This window comes from Triturus cristatus, chromosome 9 (genome assembly GCF_964204655.1).
Source record: "Triturus cristatus chromosome 9, aTriCri1.1, whole genome shotgun sequence".
In the NCBI taxonomy this organism is placed as follows: domain Eukaryota; kingdom Metazoa; phylum Chordata; class Amphibia; order Caudata; family Salamandridae; genus Triturus; species Triturus cristatus.
The window spans coordinates 1145607248-1145631465 of record NC_140592.1 but is presented as its reverse complement, the minus strand read 5'-3'; the positions used below and the strand labels follow the sequence as shown (position 1 = coordinate 1145631465).

Below are 24218 nucleotides of genomic sequence, written 5' to 3'. Positions count from 1 at the left end.
ATTTTTTTAATGGTTTTTCACCGTGCGCGCACCCCGCGATTTAAAAAAAAAAACATTTAAATGTTCTTTTTCTGCCTTCGGGGTCCTTCAGGGACCCCCTGACAAAGGCTAGGGGGTCAGGACCTCTCTACCCTGCCTCCTTTTCACGTTCGCCACCTTCCTTTTTCACTCTCGCACTGAAAACAAACAAAATAGCGGCCGACACTTCCTGATTTCGACCGATTCGACCGTTGACTGACATGTAACCACCAATCAGAATTACGCTCGCGCACGTTAGGGTGCGCGCACCGTGCGCGCACGGTGCGCGGCTATAGATATTTATGTACTTTAACTGCAATTTTCTCAGGAACTACTGAACAGATTGACTCCATATATGCAAAAGGCACATCCCTGACCTGAGGACTACCTCTTTGCCAAATTTCAAGTAATTCTGTTCAGCCGTTCGGGCTGTACCTTCGACTAAAGGTCCTATGGGGAAAACGCGTTTTGGGACCCCCTTTTTTCTCGGCCCCCGCTTGACGAATCCCCCCGAGACTTTCAGGGTAGGAGCTGAGCAGAGCGCCCCATTAGTTTTGAAAAATTCGCGAGGATTCGTCAACCGGCGCCAAAGTTATTTAAAATAGAATTTTGAGATTTCCTATGGAAACACGGTCCTAACTATAACTATCTACTGGCGACCGCCAGTAGATAATATATATATATATATATATATATATACATAGCTATACATATAACAAATAAACTAGATTTTCTTTTTTAAATACCGAATCTGAAAGAGACTATTAGTTATAGATTCCTTACCTTAGAATTACCCCCATGCGGCAGACAGGATCCGTTAAAAAAATTCGTAGCAGTACTCTTGTGTGTCGGTAGGTGGCGTTGGTCGTCTCCGCGTCTGTCGTCAGCGTCATGGTCGCCGGAATGACGTTGCGGTGTCTACTTAGACGCCGCCCCTGCCCGCTGACATCAGTGCTTCCTTTTTCCGCGCCAGCCAGCGCAGATCCGGAGTGAGTGTGCCCTTAGTCACTTTTTGACTAACTCTTTCTTCTATTTTTTGTGAACATCGTTTTTGAGCCTATGGACTCCTGGTGCACAAGGGATGTCAAACCGTCGACGCAGCTTCAAACCCTGTGACTCTTGTCACAAGTTGATGTTGGTAAACGATCCACACCTTGTGTGCCTTTGGGCCTGAAGTGCGACCACGACCCAAAGTCGTGCTCCGACTGCCGGGCCCTGAACCCGAAGTCTTTGTAGGAGCAGTCCCAAAAGCTTCTGAAGGCCCGGCAGTCTGCTCCGCGCTGCTTGAGGTCCCGGTCGAGGGAAAAGTCGGAGGACTGGTCGTGGAGCCATCACCACTTGTCATCAAAGACTTGGCACTCCTCGGGTAAGTCGAAGCACAAGAATAAGGCGAACAAGCACTGTCACTCTTTGCCTTCTCCCCGTCCTTCGGCCAACGCGACGCGGGACCCGGAGTGTCAGCGCTCTCCAGCTCCTTCTTAAGGACCCACTTCTGGGACGACTCCGAGCGTCCCCTGCCCTGCCTCGTCAGTTTTACGAAGCGCTGCACATCATTTTTGGGCAGCCCGACTCCACAGGCGCTCCATTGGGCCCCAAGGACTCGGCTGGGGGCCCTAGGCCTTCGATGCCGGCGGCTCCATCGCCGCAGGGCCCATGAATCCAGGCCTGGATCCGAATCGGAGCCGGCCAACCTCACGGTACCTTCCATGGCGCCGATTCTAGGGACAATGCCCCCGGTGCTGAATGTGCCGTCAACCGGCATCGACCCCATCCTAACCTCCGGTATGGACAGGGCGCTGGACCGACATCGATCGATGTCGGTACCGGCGCTGGAAGGTACTTTTGTCCCACTGTTTATTCCTGGTGTTCCCTACCACCCTGAGTGGCAGCCAGAGGAGGGCAAGGAGGACTGAGAGGGATCTGGTGACCCTCTAGCAGGCCAACTTGAGGAACCAGACTGGCGAAAGGAGTTGGGTGATGCCAGTGGTCTGGATACCTTCCCAGACCTTGGTATGCTGTCTCCCCCTACTATGGCCACGGTGGAGAAAGCCTACTATGCTGCGGTGTTGCGTAGGGCGGCTGAGGCCTTGGGCCTTGAGCTTTCTATGGTGGCAGTCAGGACGAACCACCTGACTGAGGTGCTTCAGCCGGCAGCGGCCTCTACCGAGCCCCTGCTGCCTTTTAATGAGGCCCTCACTGACATCCTTCTGGGCACTAGGTCCAAGCCCAGCAAAGGGGCTCCTGTTGATAAGATCATTGCCCGACAACCCCACCTGGCCCGGGTGACCCATTTTTCCTCTCCCAACAGCCTACCCCCGAGAGCTTGGTGATCCAAGCTTCATCCTCCAAAGTTGCGTTCCCTACTGCTCGCCCAGATAGGGAATCCAAGAAGCTGGATCATCTTGGGAAGAAGATGTTTTCTTCTTCCAGCTTAGGACTGCGGTCGGTGAACAACACTGCATGTGTCTTGGGCCATTACACACACTCTGTGTAGGACACGGTCGCACAAGTGCTGCCACAGTGCCCGGAGGAGGCCTGGGCCATACTCACCTGCGCTGTCGCAGAGGTTAGAGACGTAGCAAAGTTCGCCATCTGGATACCGCCGACTTGCTGGGTAGGATGATTTCAATGTCAGTAGCCCTGAGAAGCTACGCCTGGCTGAGGTCCACTGGCTTCTCTGGGGATGTTCAATCAACCCTTTTGGACATGCCCTTTGATGGCAGTCGCCTGTTTGGCGACCAGGCGGACAACGCGCTCAAGCGTTTCAAGGATTCGAGGGCTATGGCCAGAGCCTTGGGCCTCGCTGCCACCTCTCGCCCCATGCAGTCTGCATTTCACCCCTTTTGTGGCTATGGAACGGGTGCCCCACCACGTTCCACCCAAGGCCACAGGCCTGTGCAAGCTGCCCAGCCTCTGCATGGCAGGGGATGGGGGACCAAGCTTTGTGGGTCTGGAGGCCAGCGGGTGGGCCAGTCTACCAATGCCCCCCTGCAGCAGCCTCCACACCTTCCTAGTCCGACCTTCCAGAGCCACCGGTTGTCAGAGGGCGGCAGGGTCCGCCATCACCTCCCCCACTGGCGCAACATCACGTCTCACAGGTGGGTTTTGCAAATAGTCAGAAGGGGCTACTCCCTCCCCTTCAAGACGACCCCTCCCTCCATGCCACCAACATTCCATTGCATGTCAGAGGATCACTTGGCCCTTCCCTGCCGGGAAGTTACAGCTCTCTTGGCCAAGGGATCTATCGAACGGGTCACTGTGCCAGAAGTAGGTCGTGGTTGCTACTCCAACTACTTTCTGGCACCCAAGAAGGACGAAGGCCTGCGTCCTATCTTTGACCTCAGGGACGTCAACCGCTTCCTCCGGAAGGAGAAGTTCAAAATGTTAACCTTGGCTCAGGTCTTGTCTGCCCGCGACCCTGGAGACTGGATGGTAGTGTTGGACTTGCAGGATGCTTATTTTCACATCCCCGTCTTGCCTGCCCACCGGCGATACTTACTGTCCACGTTAGGTCACAAGCATTTTCAGGTTACCGTGCTCCCCTTTGGCCTTACCAGCGCGTCTCGTGTGTTCACGAAAGTGATGGCGGTGGTTGCAGCTCATCTGCGCAGATCAGGGGTCCCAGTCTTCCCCATCTCGATGACTGGCTGTTGAAGGTGGGTTCGCCCCTGGCTGTCGTCTCCCACCTCCAGACTAAGGTGTACCTTCTGCATTTGCTGGTGTTCACTATCAGCGTGCCGAGGTCTCACATGATTCCCTCTCAGAAGCTCCTTTTCATCGGAGCAGTTCTGGATACAGCACAGTTTCGGGTTTATCCTCCCAAGCAGCGAGTCCGGGATATTTGTGCTATGATTCTGATGTTTCAGTCTCTATCCCGGATTTCGTTGAGAATGACCCTGAGGCTGCTGGGCCTCATGGCCTCTTGCATCCTGCTGGTGGATCATGCCAGGTTGCGTATGCGGGCTCTGCAGTGGGACCTTAAGTTCCAGTGGGTGCAGCATCAGGGGAATCTTTCCGATGTCGTCGAGATCTCGCATGGAGCTGCAAGTCAGTTGCAGTTTTGGCTAACGAACCAGGATTAGGTCAACAGCAGATCCCTCTCCTTTCCCCAACCAGAGTTCACAGTAGTGACGGATGCGGCCACATGTGAGAGGCGGAGATCAGAGGCTTCTGGTCTCCGGTGGAGTCCGGGCTCCACATCAACCTTTTGGAGCACCGAGCGATTTGTCTTGCACTGAAGGTATTCCTTCCTTCTGACAAGGGAAGAGTAGTGCATGTGTTCACGGACAACACCACCACCATGTGGTACTGCAAGAAACAGGGGGGGTGGGGTCGTAGACCCTATGTCAAGAGGCTCTTCGCCTTTGGACATGGCTGGAACATCAGGGTATATCCCTGTGGTTCAACACCTGACAGGTTCCTGAACACCAGGGCGGACTAACTCAGCCGCCGGTGCATGATGGATCACAAATGGCGTCTTCACTCGGAGGTGGTGCAAGGTCGCTTTCGACAGTGGAGAGAGCCTTCGTTAGAACTGTTTGCCACCGAAGAGAATGCACAATGTCAGCAGTTCTGCATGTTGTAGTTCCCAAGGGGCACTCGCTCGACCACGCTTTTCGTAGTGAGTGGAATTGCGGCCTCCTGTACGCCTTTCCGCCTGTACCACTTCTGCCCAAAGCACTGAAGAAGATCAAGCGCAACCAAGCTCAGGTCATTCTTGTGGGCACAAAGAGTCTGGTAGCTGAGCTCTTGACCATGGCCATCGATCTTCCGATCAGACCTCATCGGGAGGATCTTCTGTCGCAGCAGCAGGGGACAGTCCTCCATCCGAACCTGTCCAGCCTCCACCTCCTTGCGTGGAGATTGAGCTGCAGCAGTTGACAGTTTTCGACCTTCCTCCCGAAGTTTGTAATGTAATCTTGGCAGCCAGGCGTCCCTCCAATAAAATGGTATACATCGGTAGATGGAACAAATTTGTGGCATGGTGCACAGTAAAGGCAGTGGATCGCCTTTCTGCCTCTCTTTTAGAGGTTCTATTCTTCGTTCTTTCTTTGGCCGAGCAGGCCTCTGCACTGGGCACTCTAAAGGCTACTTTTCGGCCATTCCAGCCTTTCCTCGCCTTTCTGATCAGCCTTCTCTTTTCAAGTCCCCAATAGTTAACAGATTTCTGAAGGGTATTAATCATCTCTTTCCTCCTTCTCCTTTCGTAATGCTCCAGTGGGACTTGAACCTTGTCCTCACTTACCTTATGCGTGCTCCCTTCGAGCCACCACATAATTGTCCTCTTCATCTCCTTACTTTAAAGACTGCTTTCTTGCTTGCAATCACCTCTGCTCACAGGGTAAGTGAGCTCCAGACCTTATCTTCCAAGCCTCCCTTTCTTGCTGTCCATCCAGACAAAGTAGTTCTCTGTACTAGGCCCTCTTTTCTGCCCAAACTGGTTAACTCTTTTCACATAGGTCAGACCATCACGTTACCTACCTTCTTCCCGCCTCCGCATCCTTCCAAAGAGGAGGAGAGACTCCACTGTCTGGACCCCAAACATGCACTGTCTTTATATCTTGACCGCACTAAAGACTTCCGGGTGGACGATCAACTCTTCGTGGGTTATGTGGGCGCCAAGAAAAGGTGGGCAGTGCACAAACATATCATCCCTCGATGGGTTGTCCTATGCATTAAGATCTGCTATTCGATGGCTAAAAAAGAACCTCCAGTGGAACTGCACGCCCACTCTACCCGGGCGACAGCAGCCACTATTGCTTTGGGACATGGATTTCCCTTACTTGACATCTGCTAGGCAGCCACATTACAAAACATTACTGCCTGGATAGCCAAGTCCAGAGAGATGGCTTCTTTGGCCGTACTGTTCCCTAGGACTTTCTGGTGTGAACTTGGTTGGCAGACCCACCTCCAGAGTTGGTATTGCTGGGGTATCCATTCTAACATAAGGAATCTATAACTACTAGTCTCTTTCAGATGAACAAGTTACTTACCTTTGGTAACGATGTATCTGTAAATGACATATATTAGTTATAGATTCCTTACCGCCCCACCCATCCTCTCCGTTCTGCGAACTGAGTTTTGTGCACCAGTGGTCAGTATCTTGCATGGCTCTGTGCATCTAGCGTATCAGAACTGACGTCAGCGCGCAGGGGCGGTGTCTAAGTAGACACTGTGATGTCATCCCAGTGACCACGGCACCGACAACGGACGCGGAGTCGACCAACGCCACCTTCCGACACGCAAGGGTACTGCTACGAAAATAATTCTCCGGATTCAGTATGAGACCTGGGGGTAATTCTAAGGTAAGGAATCTATAACTAATATATGGCTCTTACAGATACATCGTTACCGAAGGTAAGTAACTTCTTTTATTACACATAAAAAGTAAACAATATAAAAAATAAGTTTTACTAAAAATATTTTATAAATCACAAAAATGTCTATACAATAAAAATATCTTTTTAAATTCATTAAGACATGATAATAATATAAAGTTAAACAATATTAACAAAACTATTAAATTGTAGGAATGATAAATATACTATTCCCTCTTCAGTCTGTGCAACAGTAGAGAAAGCATTGAACTCAGGAGAGGTAAAATTATTATTCCAACTCCAGTCGGTGCAACAGTAGGGAAAGCGTTGAACTCAGGAGGGGCAACAGTTAGTATTCCTACTCCAGTCAACAGGGAAAGTACTTCACTTCAAACACATACCATATGTAAATAATCATACATTTTTAAAATAATTTATATTAAAAAAAGTTATTGAATAATTATTTCATTAAATTCCCACACCATATTCCCACATGCCTAGCAGCCCCTATTTAACATATATCTGAAATAAAACAATTATAACAACAATTAACATAATAAGTAATATAAAAATAATAACTAATAAATGATTTTTTAATTAAATAACTTCCCACCCTACTCCCTAAAACTCCAACAGCCCACTCCTAAAATATAACTTGAAAAATATATTAACTGCACAATTTACATAATTATCAATTAAAAAAAAAAATTAATTACCGATCCATTATTACTCAATTAACTTCCTACCCTATACCCTTGCAAACCCAACATCCCTCATCTACAATATAACTTAAAAATATAACTACACAATTTAGATAATTATCAATTAAATAATGAATAATAAATCAGTAATTCATTCCAAATAAATTATTACTTAATTAACTTCCCACCCTATGCCCTACAACCTCAACAACCCACACCGAAAACATAATGTAAAAATTGATAATTACACAATGTACATAACTAACTTCCCATAATTAATTTATAATAAATCAATAATTAATAATGAATCAATTATTACTTAATTAACTTCCCACCCTATACCCCTACAAACCCAACAAACCGCACCTAAAATATAATTTAGAAAATATTATTTGCAGAATTTATATAATTTATTATCAAATAACAAATTAATAATAATTTTTTTAATTATTATTAATTATTTGATTATACTTATTTTACTTCAAACTCTGTACAGCTATAAACTTCACAACCCGCTACAACACTATAAATTACTATTTTACTAAATATAAACAACTTAAAATGACAAACTATATTTAAAAACATTAACAGCAAATATACAAACAATATAAAACATACACAATTAAAGTATTATTTAAAACACGTAAAGAAATTTCCAAAGCAATAGTTCTTACTTTAAAAAATAGATACTTTTGTCAACAATATCTCTATATCACATATTAAAAACTTGATATTTGTGTCAATCAATATTTATAACTCTAGATTTTGTCCAAATGCCCCTCTGTTGTCATCAGCTTTACCCTAGTTTATTCAGTTCTTTGGCACCCGGAATCTATCCCTTTTTGGCTTCATTTCCATTTTTGTCTTCACCACTTAAAGAGAAAAGTACCTCAATCCTTTTTCATTTTGGCCTGGTAAAGAAATATTTATTTGTAATTGTTTGTGAACATTTTACATTTTTAATTTGTTAATTTGAACATTATTTATATTTATCTTTGCATTTGTAAATTATTTAACAGATCATTTTTAAATAGTGATTAATTGTAATGTTAAATTTGTTCAATTGAGTATAAATTGTATAAATTATGTAATTGAGTTTAAAAATATATATTAATTTATTGTAATATTTTTTATATAATTGGTAGTATTATTTGTTAAATTAATGCTTGTTAAGTTTCTTCAAGTATTATTTTAATTTGGTTTTTGTGTGTGAATGTTGTATATTTGGGGTAGTCAGTTGGAAAGTCTTTAAAAACAATATATATATGTATGTATGTATATATATATATATATTTATATATATATGTATATATATATATATATATATATATATATATATATATATATATATATATATATATATATATATATATATTATCTACAGTAGATAGTTATAGTTAGGACCGTGTTTCCATAGGAAATCAGAAAATTCTATTTTGAATAACTTTGGCGCCGGTTGACGAATCCTCGCGAATTTTTCAAAATAGGTGGGGCGCTCCGCTCCACTCCTACCCTGAAAGTCTCGGGGTGATTAGTCAAGCGGGGGCCGAGAAAAAAGGGGGGTCCCAAAACGCGTTTTCCCCATGCATTTTTCCATAGGACCTTTAGTCGAAGGTACAGCCCGAACGGCTGAACAGAATTACGTGAAATTGGGCAGAGAGGTAGCCATAAGGTCAAGGAAGTGCCTTTTGAAGGTCTTGTGTAAATCTGTTCAGTATTTCCTGAGAAAATAGCATTTAAAACCATATCAATATCTATACGCGCGCACTGTGCGCGCACGGTGCGCGCACCCTGTGGTGCGCGAGCGCAATTCTGATTGGTTGTTAGATGTCAGTAAACATTCGAATCGGTCGAAATCAGGAAGTGGCGGCCGTCATTTTGTCTCTCGCAGTCTGAGGCAGTGAAAAACAAAGGTGGAGAACGTGAAAAGGGGGCAGGGTGGACAGTTCCTGACCCCCTAGCCTTTGTCAGGGGATCACTGAAGGACCCCCAAGGGTGAAAAAAACATTAATCTTTTTGTCGAAAATGCGCGGGGTGTGCGCACGGAGCGCGCACGGTGCGCGCACGTCACGCACAACGCTTCGTTGCACAGCGCGCGCACGGTGCGCGAAGCGCACGGTGCGCGCACGGTGAAAAACCTGGAAAATTTTTTTTTTTATAAATACATAACTTAGCATTTAAAAAACCGTACAAATTCACTTAAAAAACCATAGGTTTCACACACGTTATAATTAGGAATTAGCATTTAAAAAACCTTGCAAATTCACTTAAAAAACCATAGGTTTCACACATGTTATAGTTAGCTGGACATTTCCCTCGTAAAAAACCAATGAAATTCCCCCGTTATAGTTAGTGCAGGCAACTATAACTCACGCGAACGCAATCCTCTGCTGATGACGTCAGATATTACATCACTGATTACATATGTGTCTTTCTGAAAAATAAATATTTGTAATATATGTATAGCTAAAGATTAATGGAAGAAGACATGGGTAATAGGTGTCTAAATACAGTGATGTCATATCTGACATCATCAGCAGAGGATTGCGTTCGCGTGAGTTATTGTTGCCTGCACTAACTATAACGGGGGAATTTCATTGTTTTTTTACGAGGGAAATGTCCAGCTAACTATAACATGTGTGAAACCTATGGTTTTTTAAGTGAATATATATATATATATATATATATATGAATATATATATGTATTTATCAAGGAAGACAGCACTCACGGGGGCCGGTTCTGTTAATTTATTTAAACAGAACACTCGCAGTCAAATCTTAGACTACAGTTCCCAACATGCAATTCCTGGTAAGTACCAAAAGCAGGGTTGATGTTACTACAATGAGCGCTGTAAATTACCATGTCAAGGTGGGGCCATGTGGTGGCAAGCATCATCCATCTATTGCAGTGTCAGAGGTCCCTCAAGTCCCCAACGCCCCAGCCACGATTGCAGAACAAACCGGGCCTTGGTGAACGCTGTAATCAGCCCTCTCCTCCGTGCAAACACAGTCTGCAACCTGGCAGTGGCCCCAGGCATGGCCTGTTCCCGTGGTGGTACTGGGTAATTCACTGCTGTGAAAGAAGAAAGTTTGTTGCCAGTAGCTCCCAGGACTCTTGGAAGGGCGGGTCCTTGTATCGCGTTTCTGGCCTTATGCGGAAAATATGCAGAAGAGACCACACTGTTCAAAGTGACAAATCTCCTATAGTACCCAGTCAGGCCTAAGAAGGCTCTCACCTGAGTCTGGGTGATTGGAGCAACCCAGTCCATGATGGTCTGGATTTTGGTCTGCAGTGGTTGAACCTGCCCTCCACCTACAAGTTGGCCCAGGTACACAACCTGACTCTGCCCTATCTGGCACTTGGTGGCCTTGATAGTGAGGCCTGCATTTTGCAGGGCCTCCAAAACATTCCTAAGGTGGACCAGGTGATCCTCCCAAATGGAGTTTAAGACAGCAATGTCATCTAGATAAGCTGCACTGAAGGCTTCAAGACCTGTGAGAACTGTATTCACCAACCTTTGGAAAGTGGCAGGTGCATTCTTCAAACCAAAGGGCATCACCACAAATTGGTAGTGCCCACTGGGGGTCGAGAATGCAGTTTTTGGCTTTGCATCATCAGCTAGTCTGATCTGCCAGTAGCTAACTGCCAAGTCAAATGTGCTAAGGTACTTGGCTGAGGCCAAAGTATCTATCAGCTCATCTGCCCTTGGAATTGGATGAGCATCAGTCTTTGTGACTGCATTGAGACCCCTGTAGTCCACACAAAACCTCATCTCTCTTTTCCAACCACTGGTGTGAAGTTTTGGCACAAGGACCACTGGACTAGCCCAAGGGCTATCTGAGGGTTCAATCACTCCCAAATCCAACATTTCCCGGACTTCTGTCGTAATACAGTCCCTGACATGGTCAGGTTGCCCATAAATCTTATTTTTAATAGGCAGACTGTCCCCAGTGTCCACTTCATGAGTGCACCAGGTAGTCTGACTTGGCGTCAGAGAAAACATGTTTCTGAACTGATTGAGCACCTGTCTGCAATCAGCTTGCTGCTGGGCAGTGAGGCTGCCTGCCAAGGCCACACCATCAACTGACCCATCATCAGGGTTCTGTGAGATGAGGTGAGGGAGTGGGTCACTCTTCCTCCTGTCCCTCATCAGTAGCCATGAGCAAGCCCATGTCAGCCCTGTCAACATATGGCTTTAGCCTATTGACATGGAGAACCCTGTGGGGACTCCTGGGAGTTCCCAGGTCTACTAAGTAAGTAACCTCTCCCTTCTGTTCAACAATAGTGTGGGGTCCACTCCACTTGTCATGGAGAGCTGCTGGGGCCACAGGCTCCAACACCCACACTTTATGTCCTGGCTGGTAAACAGTCAGTACAGCATTTTGGTCATGCCAGGCTTTTTGCAGTTCCTGGCTAGCCTCAAGGTTTTTAGTTGCCTTTTTCATGTACTCAACCATCCTGGAGCGGAGACCAAGTACATAGTCCACTATATCTTGCTCTGGGGGCTTGAGAGGTAACTCCCATCCTTCCTTCACCAAACACAATGGACCCCTGACAGGGTGAGCAAACAAACGTTCAAAGGGGTTGTAGCCAACCCCTTTTGTGGCACCTCTCTGTATGCAAACAAAAGGCAGGGAAAGAGAATGTCCCATCTTCGCCTCAGCTTTTCTGGGAGCCCTTTAATCATGCCCTTTAAGGTTTTGTTGAACCTTTCAACTAAACCATTGCATTGTGGGTGATAGGGTGTGGTGAATTTGTAAGTCACTCCACACTCCTTCCACATTGCCCTTAAGTAACCAGACATGAAGTTGGTACCTCTGTCTGATACCACCTCCTTAGGAAAACCCACTCTTGAGAAAACTCCCAACAGGGCTCTTGCCACCACAGGTGTTGTAGTGGTCCTAAGGGGAATAGCTTCTGGGTACCTGGTAGCATGATTCACTACTACCAGGATAAATCTGTGCCCAGATGCTGTTTGGGGATCCATGGGACCAACAATGTGAATCCCTACCCTTTCAAAGGGCACCCCCACCACAGGTAGTGGTATCAGGGGGGGGCGTTGTAGTGCCCCCTGCTTTGCCACTTGCTTGGCAGGTTACACAGGAGCAACAAAACTCCTTTGTGTCTTCAGACATGTGGGGCCAGTGAAAGTGAGGGTCAAGTCTGTCCCAAGTCTTGTTCTGGCCCAGGTGACCTGCTAAAGGGATATCATGGGCTAGGGTTAATAGGAAGCCCCTGTACTTCAGAGGTATAACCAACCTCCTGGTAGCACCAGGCTTAGGGTCTCTACACTCTGAGTACAGGAGTCCATCATCCCAATACACCTTATGGGTACCACTAGCACTCCCAGCAGCCTCAGCAGCAGCTTGCTGTCTGAGGGGTTCAAGAGAGGGGCAGCTCTGCTGCTCCTGGCTCAGATCTGCCCTGGAAGGGCCCCCTGTCCACAAGAACTCAACCTGATCAGGCTCCAGCTCCTCTGGGACAGTTCCTTCTTCAGGACTGTGATCATCCTCCTCAAGAGACTGATCCTCCTTCTGAGTCAGGGGGGAAGGCTCTGCCATAACCCTTCTGCTCCTCCTCTTGAATGGCACTTGGTCGATTATTCCAGAATCCAAGGCCTGTTCAGTTTCAGACATTTTGGCCTGTGACCTGGTCACAGCAAACACATCTGCAGGGATGCCCAGCATGTCTGTGTGAGTCCTGAGCTCTACTTCTGCCCAAGCTGAAGTCTCTAGATCATTGCCAAGCAAGCACTCGACTGGTAGGTCTGCACTCACCCCAACATTCTTAAGGCCAGTTACCCCTCCCCAGGAGAAGTTAACAACTGCCAGAGAATGGTCTGTTCTGACATTGCTAGCATTGGTCACTTGGTACATTTCACCAAGTATAATCTGCCCAGGATCCACAAGATCTTTTGTCACCATAGTGACACTTGCTCCTGTGTACCTGAATGCCAAAGACTGTACTCCATTGATTAAAGGCTGTTTCCTGTACTTGCCCAAGTTACTGGGACTCACAGAGGGGGTCATATCCATGCCCCCATTTTGTGATGCCAGGGCTTTAGAAAGTCTTTACCGGGCAGACCAGTGTGAACCTGTCTCTCCCTCTAGAAGGGTGGAATGCTACCCCTGCCGCCAGAACTGGCGGGGGGGGGGGGGGGTAATATTCCAAAGCGATTGACACCAAACACAACATATTTCTGTGCAGTCAGTCCAAAGTTAGCATTTACCGTGAGGTTATGATGCACTTAGGAGTATATGGTCAGGCTGCACCACAAACAGCATCAGAGGAGGTACTCCAAATGCTGCAGAGGGGCTCTGCTCATGCAGGGGCACCCTCTCACATAAAAAGCAAGCACTCTGCCTTGCTCAGACGTGAGTCCCTTGCTCACTTTGCCACTGGATGAAATGCCAGAAACCGGTCCTAGGAAGCTTGTTTCCAGTCCAGGGAAGGCATGGCTTGGCAGTTCGTGCTGGACTGTTCCCATGAGGCACAGGGTCAGACTGATTTGCATATGGCCATGTCTGAACTGGGGTGGCAGAGTGGGCTAAAGAACGGTGATGGATCAAACCCAGATCTGTTGACTGGGTGTGAGTGTTTGATTGGTTCTGATGCTCCGTCCATCACCACCCCCTTTTGTACCGCTTTGTTCGCCATAAGTTGGCAGGGTATGCTCAGACGTGAGTCCCTTGCTCACTTTGCCACTGGATTCAAGCAAGCCCGGCTGAAGACGGCTGAAATGCCAGAAACCGGTCCTAGGAAGCTTGTTTCCGGTCCAGGGAAGGCATGGCTCGGCAGTTCGTGCTGGACTGTTCCCATGAGGCACAGGGTCAGACTGATTTGCATATGGCCATGTCTGAACTGGGGTGGCAGAGTGGGCTAAAGAACGGTGATGGATCAAACCCAGATCTGTTGACTGGGTGTGAGTGTTTGATTGGTTCTGAGGCTCTGTCCATCACCACCCCCTTTTGTACCGCTTTGTTTGCCATAAGTTGGCAGGGTGTGCTCAGACGTGAGTCCCTTGCTCACTTTGCCACTGGATTCAAGCAAGCCTGGCTGAAGACGGCTGAAATGCCAGAAACTGGTCCTAGGAAGCTTGTTTCCGGTCCAGGGAAGGCATGGCTTGGCAGTTCGTGCTGGACTGTTCCCATGAGGCACAGGGTCAGACAGATTTGCATATGGCCATGTCTGAACTGGGGTGGCAGAGTGGGCTAAAGAACGGTGATGGATCAAACCCAGATCTGTTGACTGGGTGTGAGTGTTTGATTGGTTCTGATGCTCCGTCCATCACCACCCCCTTTTGTACCGCTTTGTTCGCCATAAGTTGGCGGGTATGCTCAGACGTGAGTCCCTTGCTCACTTTCTCACTGGATTCAAGCAAGTCTGGCTGAAGACGGCTGAAATGCCAGAAACTGGTCCTAGGAAGCTTGTTTCCGGTCCAGGGAAGGCATGGCTTGGCAGTTCGTGCTGGACTGTTCCCATGAGGCACAGGGTCAGACTGATTTGCATATGGCCATGTCTGAACTGGGGTGGCAGAGTGGGCTAAAGAACGGTGATGGATCAAACCCAGATCTGTTGACTGGGTGTGAGTGTTTGATTGGTTCTGATGCTCCGTCTATCACCACCCCCTTTTGTACCGCTTTGTTCGCCATAAGTTGGCAGGCTATGCTCAGACGTGAGTCCCTTGCTCACTTTGCCACTGGATTCAAGCAAGCCTGGCTGAAGACGGCTGAAATGCCAGAAACCGGTTCTAGGAAGCTTGTTTCCGGTCCAGGGAAGGCATGGCTTGGCAGTTCATGCTGGACTGTTCCCATGAGGCACAGGGTCAGACTGATTTGCATATGGCCATGTCTGAACTGGGGTGGCAGAGGAGGCTAAAGAACGGTGATGGATCAAACCCAGATCTGTTGACTGGGTGTGAGTGTTTGATTGGTTCTGATGCTCCGTCCATCACCACCCCCTTTTGTACCGCTTCAGGATTGTTAAGGCCTGCCATAGGAGTGACTTATAGGTTTTATATGTGTGTGCAAAGGTAGTGATATAGGTAGCCTATACCACAGTAAGGGGTGCAAGCACCACCTTACCCAGGCTGCAGTAGCAGACCTGTGGTGTCATTTTGGAGTGCTTCCCAGGGGTGGCATAATACATGCTTCAGCCCCTGGTAGGCCTCTGAGGTACCTATGCCCTAGGTACATAGGATACCATATACTAGGGGCTTATAAGGCACTCCAGAATCCAATTAGAAATGCACCTAATGTACATGGAAACCATTTTAGAGAGGAAGCAGATAGGCTGGGGCCCTGATTAGCAGGGCCACAGCCAGACTAAGGTTGAAAAACAGTGAAACACCACCAAAAAGTGAGGGTACCCATGTGAAGCAGATCCTGCTCTCATACAACATGCAAACCGTCTTAAGCCCCACTCCCTGGGGAAGGACATATGTGGACTGGTGCTCAGTTTTACTCCCAAGAACAGACTGTCAATGCAGCTTTTACCTTATTCCAGAACATCTGGATTACATCACAACCCCCTATTGTATGGTAAACAGACCTTCTCTCTGCTTAATTCTGATACACATCAGGTTCTCAATCAGGCCCATTGGAAACAGTTTAGATCTGTGACGGTATACGCTGTGCAGCATCTTGCGGTGATCCAGTCTCAAGATAGGTGAGCAAGTGCTTCTTCTCAATCTTGATCTCCACTGACCTCAGGTTATCCATCCATTTTCCATCCTGCTCCCCAGCATGTCCTTTTTTTTAAAAAATGATTGTACCATAAATTCCTGATGTAACCTCCCTTTGTCCATAAGGGCTCTGGTTTCCTATAGTATTTGGTCTTTAGTATCATTCTACTGTAACTTTTGGTAGTTCAAAGCATGTTGAAAACAACAGTGTCTATAACACCTGAAGTCTACTAATTTGAAATCCCACATTGCAGCTAAATAAAGGTCTTAAGCCACACAACTCCCTCTGGTCATCCAACTTACAAATCCATATTAGATCCTACCAGACAAAAGCAGAGTTATCGTACTTACCTTGGCCTTCCATCAAGTGAATCTTGCTGTAGACTTATGTGCCTAAGCACATCTACCATTGCAGAGGTAAGGCAACTTCAATTTGCTCCTCCATACATGTAGTCTTGATAGGTCTGGTTCCCCGAGGCCAGTTTGTCCAGCCAAGACGAGGGTTCCTCCATATTCGAGTACAATTAAGCCTTTGAAATTTCTTACTGGGAGAACCAAATGATGCCTAATAAAAGCAGTTAAGGAGATACCCCTGTTATGTACTGGATGACATCATTTAAGAAGGGAACTTCTGTCTGTGCATACCTTAACATGGTGTGTATGGCAACATGTAATTTTTTTAAATATGTGTCCCAGCCACAACAAGGGTTATTTAGTAGAGTGTAGACTAGAGTAATCTCACTAGAAAAAACACATTCTAAAGGACCGCCCCAACTACCAGAAAGAGGAGCTGTGTCCCAAAGGGCAGGCATTTTCTTTAAATCTGTTTAGGAGCACATTCAAATGTTTTAAGTAAGGATTATAACAAGAAATTCGAACCCCCACCTCCCCAATCCTGATCTCTGTATCTCACCATTGAATTGCAGTAAGCAGGGGTCTGAAAAAGGAAACAAAACAGACTTGTTCCAGTTCATTTCAAAACCAGAATGAGAACCTAACTCCCTGAACATTCAGATGGCCTGTGCATATGCATTTCAAGCCCACCAAGAAGAGGAGTACATGGTGTAAGCAAAGACAGTCCTCAGTGGCGTCTTCTCATTTAAAGGCATTTACAATCAAGTCATGTCTGATCTAATATGTGAATGGTTCAATTGCCAGAACAAAGAGAATAGGGGAAAACAAGCAACCATGTGGTGTATATCTCTTGAATTCAAAGGCGTTGGGTAGTTTGTAATTCATCCAGATGATCACAGTTGTTTTGGTATAAGACAAAGTGATCCACTACAGAAATATCACGCCTGTTCCCAGTGCATGAAGAACCTTGAACAGGAAGAGCCACTCATTCGATTCAAATGCCTTTTCACCATTTAATTCACATAACAGCAGTGGTTCCCTTCATTTTGGCAAAGTCCTGCAAGCAATTATGTAAACACCTGTTACGTTGACACCAAAAGTTTACTCTAGGCAGCGACCCTGCAAAGGAAGGCAATGCGCCCATTGAGTAGCTAGGCAGCGTGTTGCAGAAGGTACACCACCCTCAGCGCATGGCTGGACGTCCTTGCAGCCCAGACCACCCTGATGTTTCTGAGGTCAAGGTCTCCCGAAGGGGTGCTCAGTGAACTGCAAGGAACATCAGGCAGGGATTGAGCTGTGGGACTGCTAAGTTCTGGATTTGCTCACTTTGCCACTGGATTCAAGATAGCTTTGCTGATAAGGGGCGTTACCCCGAAACCGGTTCCCGGATACTTGTTTCCGGTCCAGGGTAGACCTGGCTTGGAAGTTCGGGCTGGACTGTTCCCATGAGGCACAGGGTCAAGTCAGATTTATATATAGCTGTGTCTGAACTGGAGTGGCGAAGTGAGCTAAAGAACAATGATGGATTCAACCCAGATCTGTGACTAGGGGTAAGTGTCTGAAAAGTTTCAGCACTCCGTCCATCATCTCTTTGTGTTTGCTTTGTTCACCCTAAGTTGGCAGAGTATGCCCAGACGTGGGTCCCTTGCTCACTTTGCCACTGGATTCAAGTTAGCCTGGCTGATGAGGGGTGTTACCCTAAAACCGGTCCCATGACGCTTGGTTCCGGTCCAGGGAAGACCTGGCTTGGCAGTTCGGGCTGGACTGTTCTCATGAGGCACAGGGTCAAGACTGATTTGAATATAGCTGGGTCTGAACTGGGGTGGCGAAGTGAGCTGAAGAACGATGATGGATTCAACCCAGATCTATGACTGGGGGTGAGTGTCTGAAAAGTTTCAGCTCTCCGTCCATCATCTCCTTGTGTTTGCTTTGATGAAAGACATCCATTTTTGGCTTTATTCTCTTATGCTTCTTCCTCGCAAGTTTGATCAATGCCATGTGTTAGAAGAGAGATGTATGGTCAATCCTTATAAATTGTCATGTCTAAGATGATTGTTGCTCCAAATATTTTTCACATGAGGTTCTCAGTCCAAAAAGAAGTTGAGTCTTTTCCTGTGATGTCCTATTTCATTTTAATCATATGTATAAAGGAAGCATTGAATAGTGCATAATGTGTCTCAACGCATAAGTTCCTTTATTATGTCACATTCAACCACGTGATTCTATTTCTGTCCCTTAATTTAACCTTTTGCATCTGGAATTCCCTTTGGATCTTCTACTGGATTTCTTAGCTTCTCTGTTTACTCTTCCCTGATGCTAATACGAGTTTTGTGTGGTGCTTCACGAATTCTGCATAATCATTACCTTCAATCAAAAGCTATAAGATTAACAAAGAGATGTTGGGCCTGATTCACAAAGGTAAATTTAGACCTGGGGTCAAAGTTTAGACCTGAAATCTAAGGGCTCAATACACAAAGGTAAACTTAGACTTAAGGTCTCAGTTTACCTTTGTGAAGAGGTGTTGCGCCCGATTCACAAAGTTATACTTAGATCTGAAGTCTAAGTTTCGACCTGAAGTCCAAGGGCTCAATTCACAAAGGTAAACTTAGACTTTGTGAATTGCGCCCTTAGACTTCAGGTCTAAGTTTATGTTTGTAAATTGGGTCCATTGTGTCCTTTGGTACTTCTTCCACTTGACAGGGACTTTGTACTTCTAAGTCCAGGGTGGCAGCGTGGGTTCGAGGAGTTGCCCTGTCCTCACGCAATGAATATGGCACTTTACAAATCTGCTTAAAAAACTTCAAAGGAAGGCATGTCAAACTTGACAAGAATACCAAGTGTCTTTTTGTATTTCTGGTGCCCAGTCCAGAAATCCTAGAATCCATGGAGACTGACTCATGTCTTAATTACTTAGTCAATCAATCATCAGGATTTATAAAGTGCAGCTAATCACCCAGTAGGGTATCCAGGTGCTTGCAGGCCCCAGAGGCTAATTCGAACTACCAGCTCTTGAGGGCCATCCAGAATTCTGGAAGTGAGGTGGTGGTCCGTAAGTGCTTGGGGAGGCTGTTCCAGGTCTTTGCTCCAATTACGTAAAAGGAGCGTCCTCCACTTCTGCTTCAGTAGATGCGGGGAGTATAGACAAATGAAAGGGAGGCAGAGCGTATGCTTCTTCATGGTTGGTGGAAATAAAGGCGGTGGTTAATGTAGGCAGGTCTTTGGTTGTTTAGAGCCTTGAGTGCGTGGGTCAGCAGCTAGAATTGACATCTCTTCTGTACGGGGAGCCAATAGTGTTTCCTGAGGTGGGGTGTGATGAGGTTTCATCGGGTAAGGCCGAGGATGAGTCTGGCTGGGGCGTTCTGTATGGTCTGAAGACTCTAGAAGGTGTATGGCGATTCCTACATAGAGTGCATTGCCGTAGTCCAGTCGACTGGTGATGAGGGCTTGTGTCACAGTTAGTTTCGTTTGCAGGGGTAGCCACTTGAAGACCGTATGTACGATATGCAGAGTGAGGAAGCATGCAGAGGAGACAGTGTTGATCTGTGATTTTATTGTGAGCTTGTTGTCAATGATTCAGAGGTTTCTGGCATGGCTGGAGGGAGTGGATGCGGGTCCTAGGTCTAATGGTCATCACTAGTCGTTCCATGTGTTGCTTCTGTTGCAAAGATCAGTACTTCCATCTTTTCTGTGTTCAGCTGCAGGCAGTAGTTCTTCATCTAGTTGGCAAAGTTTGTCATGCAATTGTGGAAGATGGTTCTGGTGATAGTGGGGTCATCGGTGATTGAGAGGATGAGTTGGGTGTCATCTGCGTAGAAAATGGATGATGCTGTCTGCGCAATTGGTGATCCAGGTATTGAAGTTTTTTATTCCCTGTTCGAGGTTGGTGGTGGTAGCAGGGTTGAAGGTGTTGAGGGCATTTGCCAAGCTGTTCTCTGAGATTTTATTCCACCTCTGGTGGGGGGCACTAGTCATCATGTGGGTGGCAGTGTGGGGTTGGAGATGCTGAAGTGGATGATGGAGTGATTGGTCCATGTGAGTTCTGTGGCTTGTCTGTATTTGACGCGGTTGCCGGAGGTAAAAATTGGGTCCAGCATGTGTCCTGTAGTGTGTATAGGGTCATTGACGATCTGGGTCTATCTGAAGCGGCTCATACTGTCGAGGAGGTGTGCAGTGTTTTTGTCATTGGTGTCATCGATGTGGAAATTTAGGTCACTGAGGAAGATGTAGTCCTTCGAGTCTAAGGCTAGGGGTGCAGTGAAGTCTGTGATGGTGTTGCAGAAGCTGTAACATGGGCCTGGGAGTCGATATGCAAGGGTGCCTCTGATGGTTGTCTTGTCGTCCGTGTGGAGCTCGAAGTTGAGATGTTCCAGGGAGGTGGTGGTGTTGTCGTTGATGGTGGTACTCGTTATGGTATCTTTGTGGATGATGGCTGTTCCTCCTCCCGGCTTGTTTGTGCGGTCCTGGTGTGTGATTTTGTATGGGCTATGTCTGGGGTGGATGTGGGGTTAAGCCAGGGCTCAGTGAGGAAGACTATGTTGGGTGCGAGGGTCGCAATGAGGTCCCATAATTCAGTAGAATGCTTGCATAGTGAGCGTGTGATGAGAAGGGCGCATGCATGTTGGTGTTTTTTCTTCAGATGGTGTCTCTGGTGTGTTGAGGGTGGGACTGGTTGGTGGGCTGGTGTGTGTGCAGTTGCTGGTGAAGTGGCAGTGGGTGCAGGTGAAAGGTCCTACCGTGGAGCGTGGGTCAGCGTGGGTCAGCGTGGTAGCAGTGTTTGATGCACAGAAAATTACTCACATGTCACCATCAAGCATACCACTTGTGAGAAAAAGGAAATTTGCCTCATTATGTCTGAGTGAATCCTGGCATGGTCTGTATTTGTGATCTTAATTCACTTCAGTGTCATTGCGACCAATTCCACAGTAAACAGCAGTCCACCAACTTGCACCAGTTTACACAGGGAAAAATGTGTACAGATCTGAGCTGATGGGCTAAAATCCAACAATTGACTTGCACATTTGCTGAAATGTTATGAGGTGTTTATAACTGAGACTTATTTGTCAAATATCCATATATAAATTGCATATTAATGATATTTTGCAACAACATCTTATATAAAATGTTGTTGCAAAATATCATTAATATCTATGCATATTTAAATGTGCCTTGCTGTCTCTTCTGCAAGGCTCCTTATGCATGCTGTTGGAAACTGACTACACCACTGCAATTGTTACCTTCTCTGTCCCAAATAGACACCATTTACTAACATTCTCTGCAACCATTCACTTAGCTGGGCTCAAACCCAGTTTACCACCCTGGTTGCCTTCCCAAGGCTGTCAATTTTATTTACATGTCTACTGAGTTAAACTGTGTCGTCCATTGCTGGAATTGGAATAAATCACATCCTTCATTGTGGTTTAGCTGTTTCTCTGGTTGTCTAGGTAAATAATTTATTTACATGGATCTATTTATTTATTTTTTACATTTATAAAGCGCCTGGTTACACTCAGCCAGTGTGTCCCCGCGCTACGGTGCAAGCTACATTGCTGAACTACCGTCCCGGCCCCCCCAATCCCATTATCCTGGATAGGTACGTCTTCAAGTTTTTCCTAAAGGTGCCCTCCATGGGCTCCAACCGCAGGCTCAGAGGGAGTTTGTTCCAGAGCTGTGCAGCCAAAAGGCGAAAGGACCGACCCCACATCCTGGCTCTCTTAACAACCGGAACGATGATCTCAGCATGTTGGTAGATGATCGTGCAAAAGCAATTGTTGACATGGGCAAACGTGTCTTCCTATAATTAGTTACTGAGCTTGTTCAAATCACTCAACGTAGCCTCAATTTGATATTGTTGTGATTTCCAGTTACCATCTGACTGACAGCCAACCTCTCCCTTGGACTGATCATAAATTCAGCATTCTCAGTTTGCTCATATCTCATCTTTTTCAGGTTCTGGAGAAACTGCAAGGACTGTCGGAGGAGAACAACTCCCTTTATCACCAGTGGGGGGTGAAAAAGAAGTGGTTGGAAAGAGTTTACCTAGAGCAGATCTTCTATCGGGACGCTGATAACATAGAGAAAATCTTGAACTCTCAAGAGGTGAGTGAACACTAAACCATCACAAAGACACCCATCAGGGGGACCAGCTGAGTACAGATAGGATCAATATCCACAGGTATAGGCCGCTCAATGCCAGTAAAGAGATGTTGCGTCCTTGAAGAAGCAAAGGGGTGTTTATTTTGGAGTCTAAGGCCCTTGTAGGACCATTTCCTGATTCAAGTGCAAATGGTAGTTTGCACCCAAATCAGAATTACTAGTATTGCACACATTTTGCACTTTTGCCTTGCATAAATGTTGCCTTTTAATATCTGGCGAAATTGCAGAAGGAAAAATGAAATGTGATGTTTTTTGCAGCTCAGACCAAGCAAAATTATGCAGTATTACCAGGTTATCGACCCATTACTAGGTGAAGAATTCAGAATGGGAAGTTAATACTGCACCTGGTATATACTGAACCCTGTAGTCTTTACTGAGTTCAGCATTACCTTCCCAAAGTAAATGCCACTCATAACGATGACCTGGGTTTTATATAGCAGTACAGGATGTAGCATCTGATTGAGATGCATTGGTTGAGCTACAAATGGATCCATTATCTGAATAGGACACAGTGAAGGACTAAGACAGTAGCAAATATTCAAAACTGTGAAGAAACTGGAAAGGCTAATTGCAGGATCTGGTACAGATGAATAACACCATGCACTAGTGGATCTTTAATGGTCAAATTACATTTATAGCTGGATGTGATATGGGTGACAATTGAGGTGATTTAACACATTCATGAGGTGGTCAGGTGCTGAAATTGAGAACATGAAAGATTTGAGTATTGAGGGGCATTAGCTGACCTATAACTTTATCCAGGAGTTAGTTGATGGGTAAGTTGTGACAAAAATGACGACTGGCGTTCATTGATGAAACTGTGATGAAACTCTGGAATTGAGTGCTGGGATGGGATTTTTGTAAAGATAGAGTTCCGCTAGCAGGGCTATGAATGGAGGTCTGGGCTGAATAGGAGTAGGACACTCCATGCCAGAGAGAGCTTATACCTCCCTAACCATCCTGGGGAAGCGTAGGCTTAGGGTGAGCACTCAAAGTTACACCGGTCTAGAGCTAGCAAATATATCATAGGTGATGGATGATGTGAAGTGTTGCAGATAGATTTGCACCATGTAGATCTTTGGTGCAAAATCAAGTACAAGCTGCACTCGAGCAGATGGACCTTTAGTCCGGAACTGAGGCATGACTCAACAAATCTGTCAATCAATCTGGAGTTGGTAAAGCACAACTACTCACCCGCGAGGGTCTCAAGAAGCTGGGGGGAGGAGGGGAGAGGCTCCGTTGAGTGCTGGTGTTATCCGAAGAGCCATGTCTCGTGGTCCTTCCTGAACTGGAGCAGTGGGGAAGCTTGCTGGACTTAGAGGGGGAGGTCGTTCCACGCCTTGGTTGCGAGTTAGGAGAAGGGCTTTCCTCCCATTCTGGTCTTGTAGATGCATGGAACGGTGGCCCAAGAGAGGTCAGCTGATCAGAGGTGTCTTTTGGGTGCGTGGAAGGAGAGGTGGTTGTTCAGGTATGTTGGTCCGGTGTTGTGAAGGTCCATGTATGCGCAAGTGAGTAGTTTGAAGGTTATTCTTCTTTCAGTAGGTAGCCTTTGGAGATCGCAGAGGTGTTGGGTGATGTGGCTGCAATGGGGGATGTCTAGGATCAGTCTGGGTCCGGCGTTCTGGATGGTGTGTAGTTTCTTGTTGATTCCGGTGTAGAGAGTGTTTCCATAGTCCAGTCTGCTACTGATGAGAGCGTGCATGACACTTTTTCCAGATTCGGATGGGATTTATCTGAACATATTTTGGAGTATGCGCAGGGTGTTGAAGTAGGCTGATGATACTGCGTTGATCTGGTGGTTCATTGTGAGCGATGAGTCTAGTATGAGGCCGAGGTTTCATGCGTAATCCATCGGCGTCAACAATACTTGAAGTACAGTGAAGCACATTAGTCCCCACAATGATGTCAGAGTGGTAGATTTGCAAACCATAAAGGTTTGTTATTAGATTAACAAAGTTACAATCTCAAATCATTTAATGTCATCAGAAATA

The 24218-nt window shown here is 46.4% G+C and overlaps 1 protein-coding gene across 1 annotated transcript in view; it reads left to right on the top strand.

Annotated features, from left to right (window-relative positions):
• Positions 1-24218, top strand: part of SPTBN5 (spectrin beta, non-erythrocytic 5) — a 1776766-nt gene that overhangs the window by 745474 nt on the left and 1007074 nt on the right. Inside the window, exon 36 of the mRNA XM_085627084.1 lies at positions 22021-22170. Within this exon, the coding sequence (XP_085483210.1) occupies positions 22021-22170 (150 nt within the window). The remainder of the gene's footprint in view (positions 1-22020; positions 22171-24218) is intronic.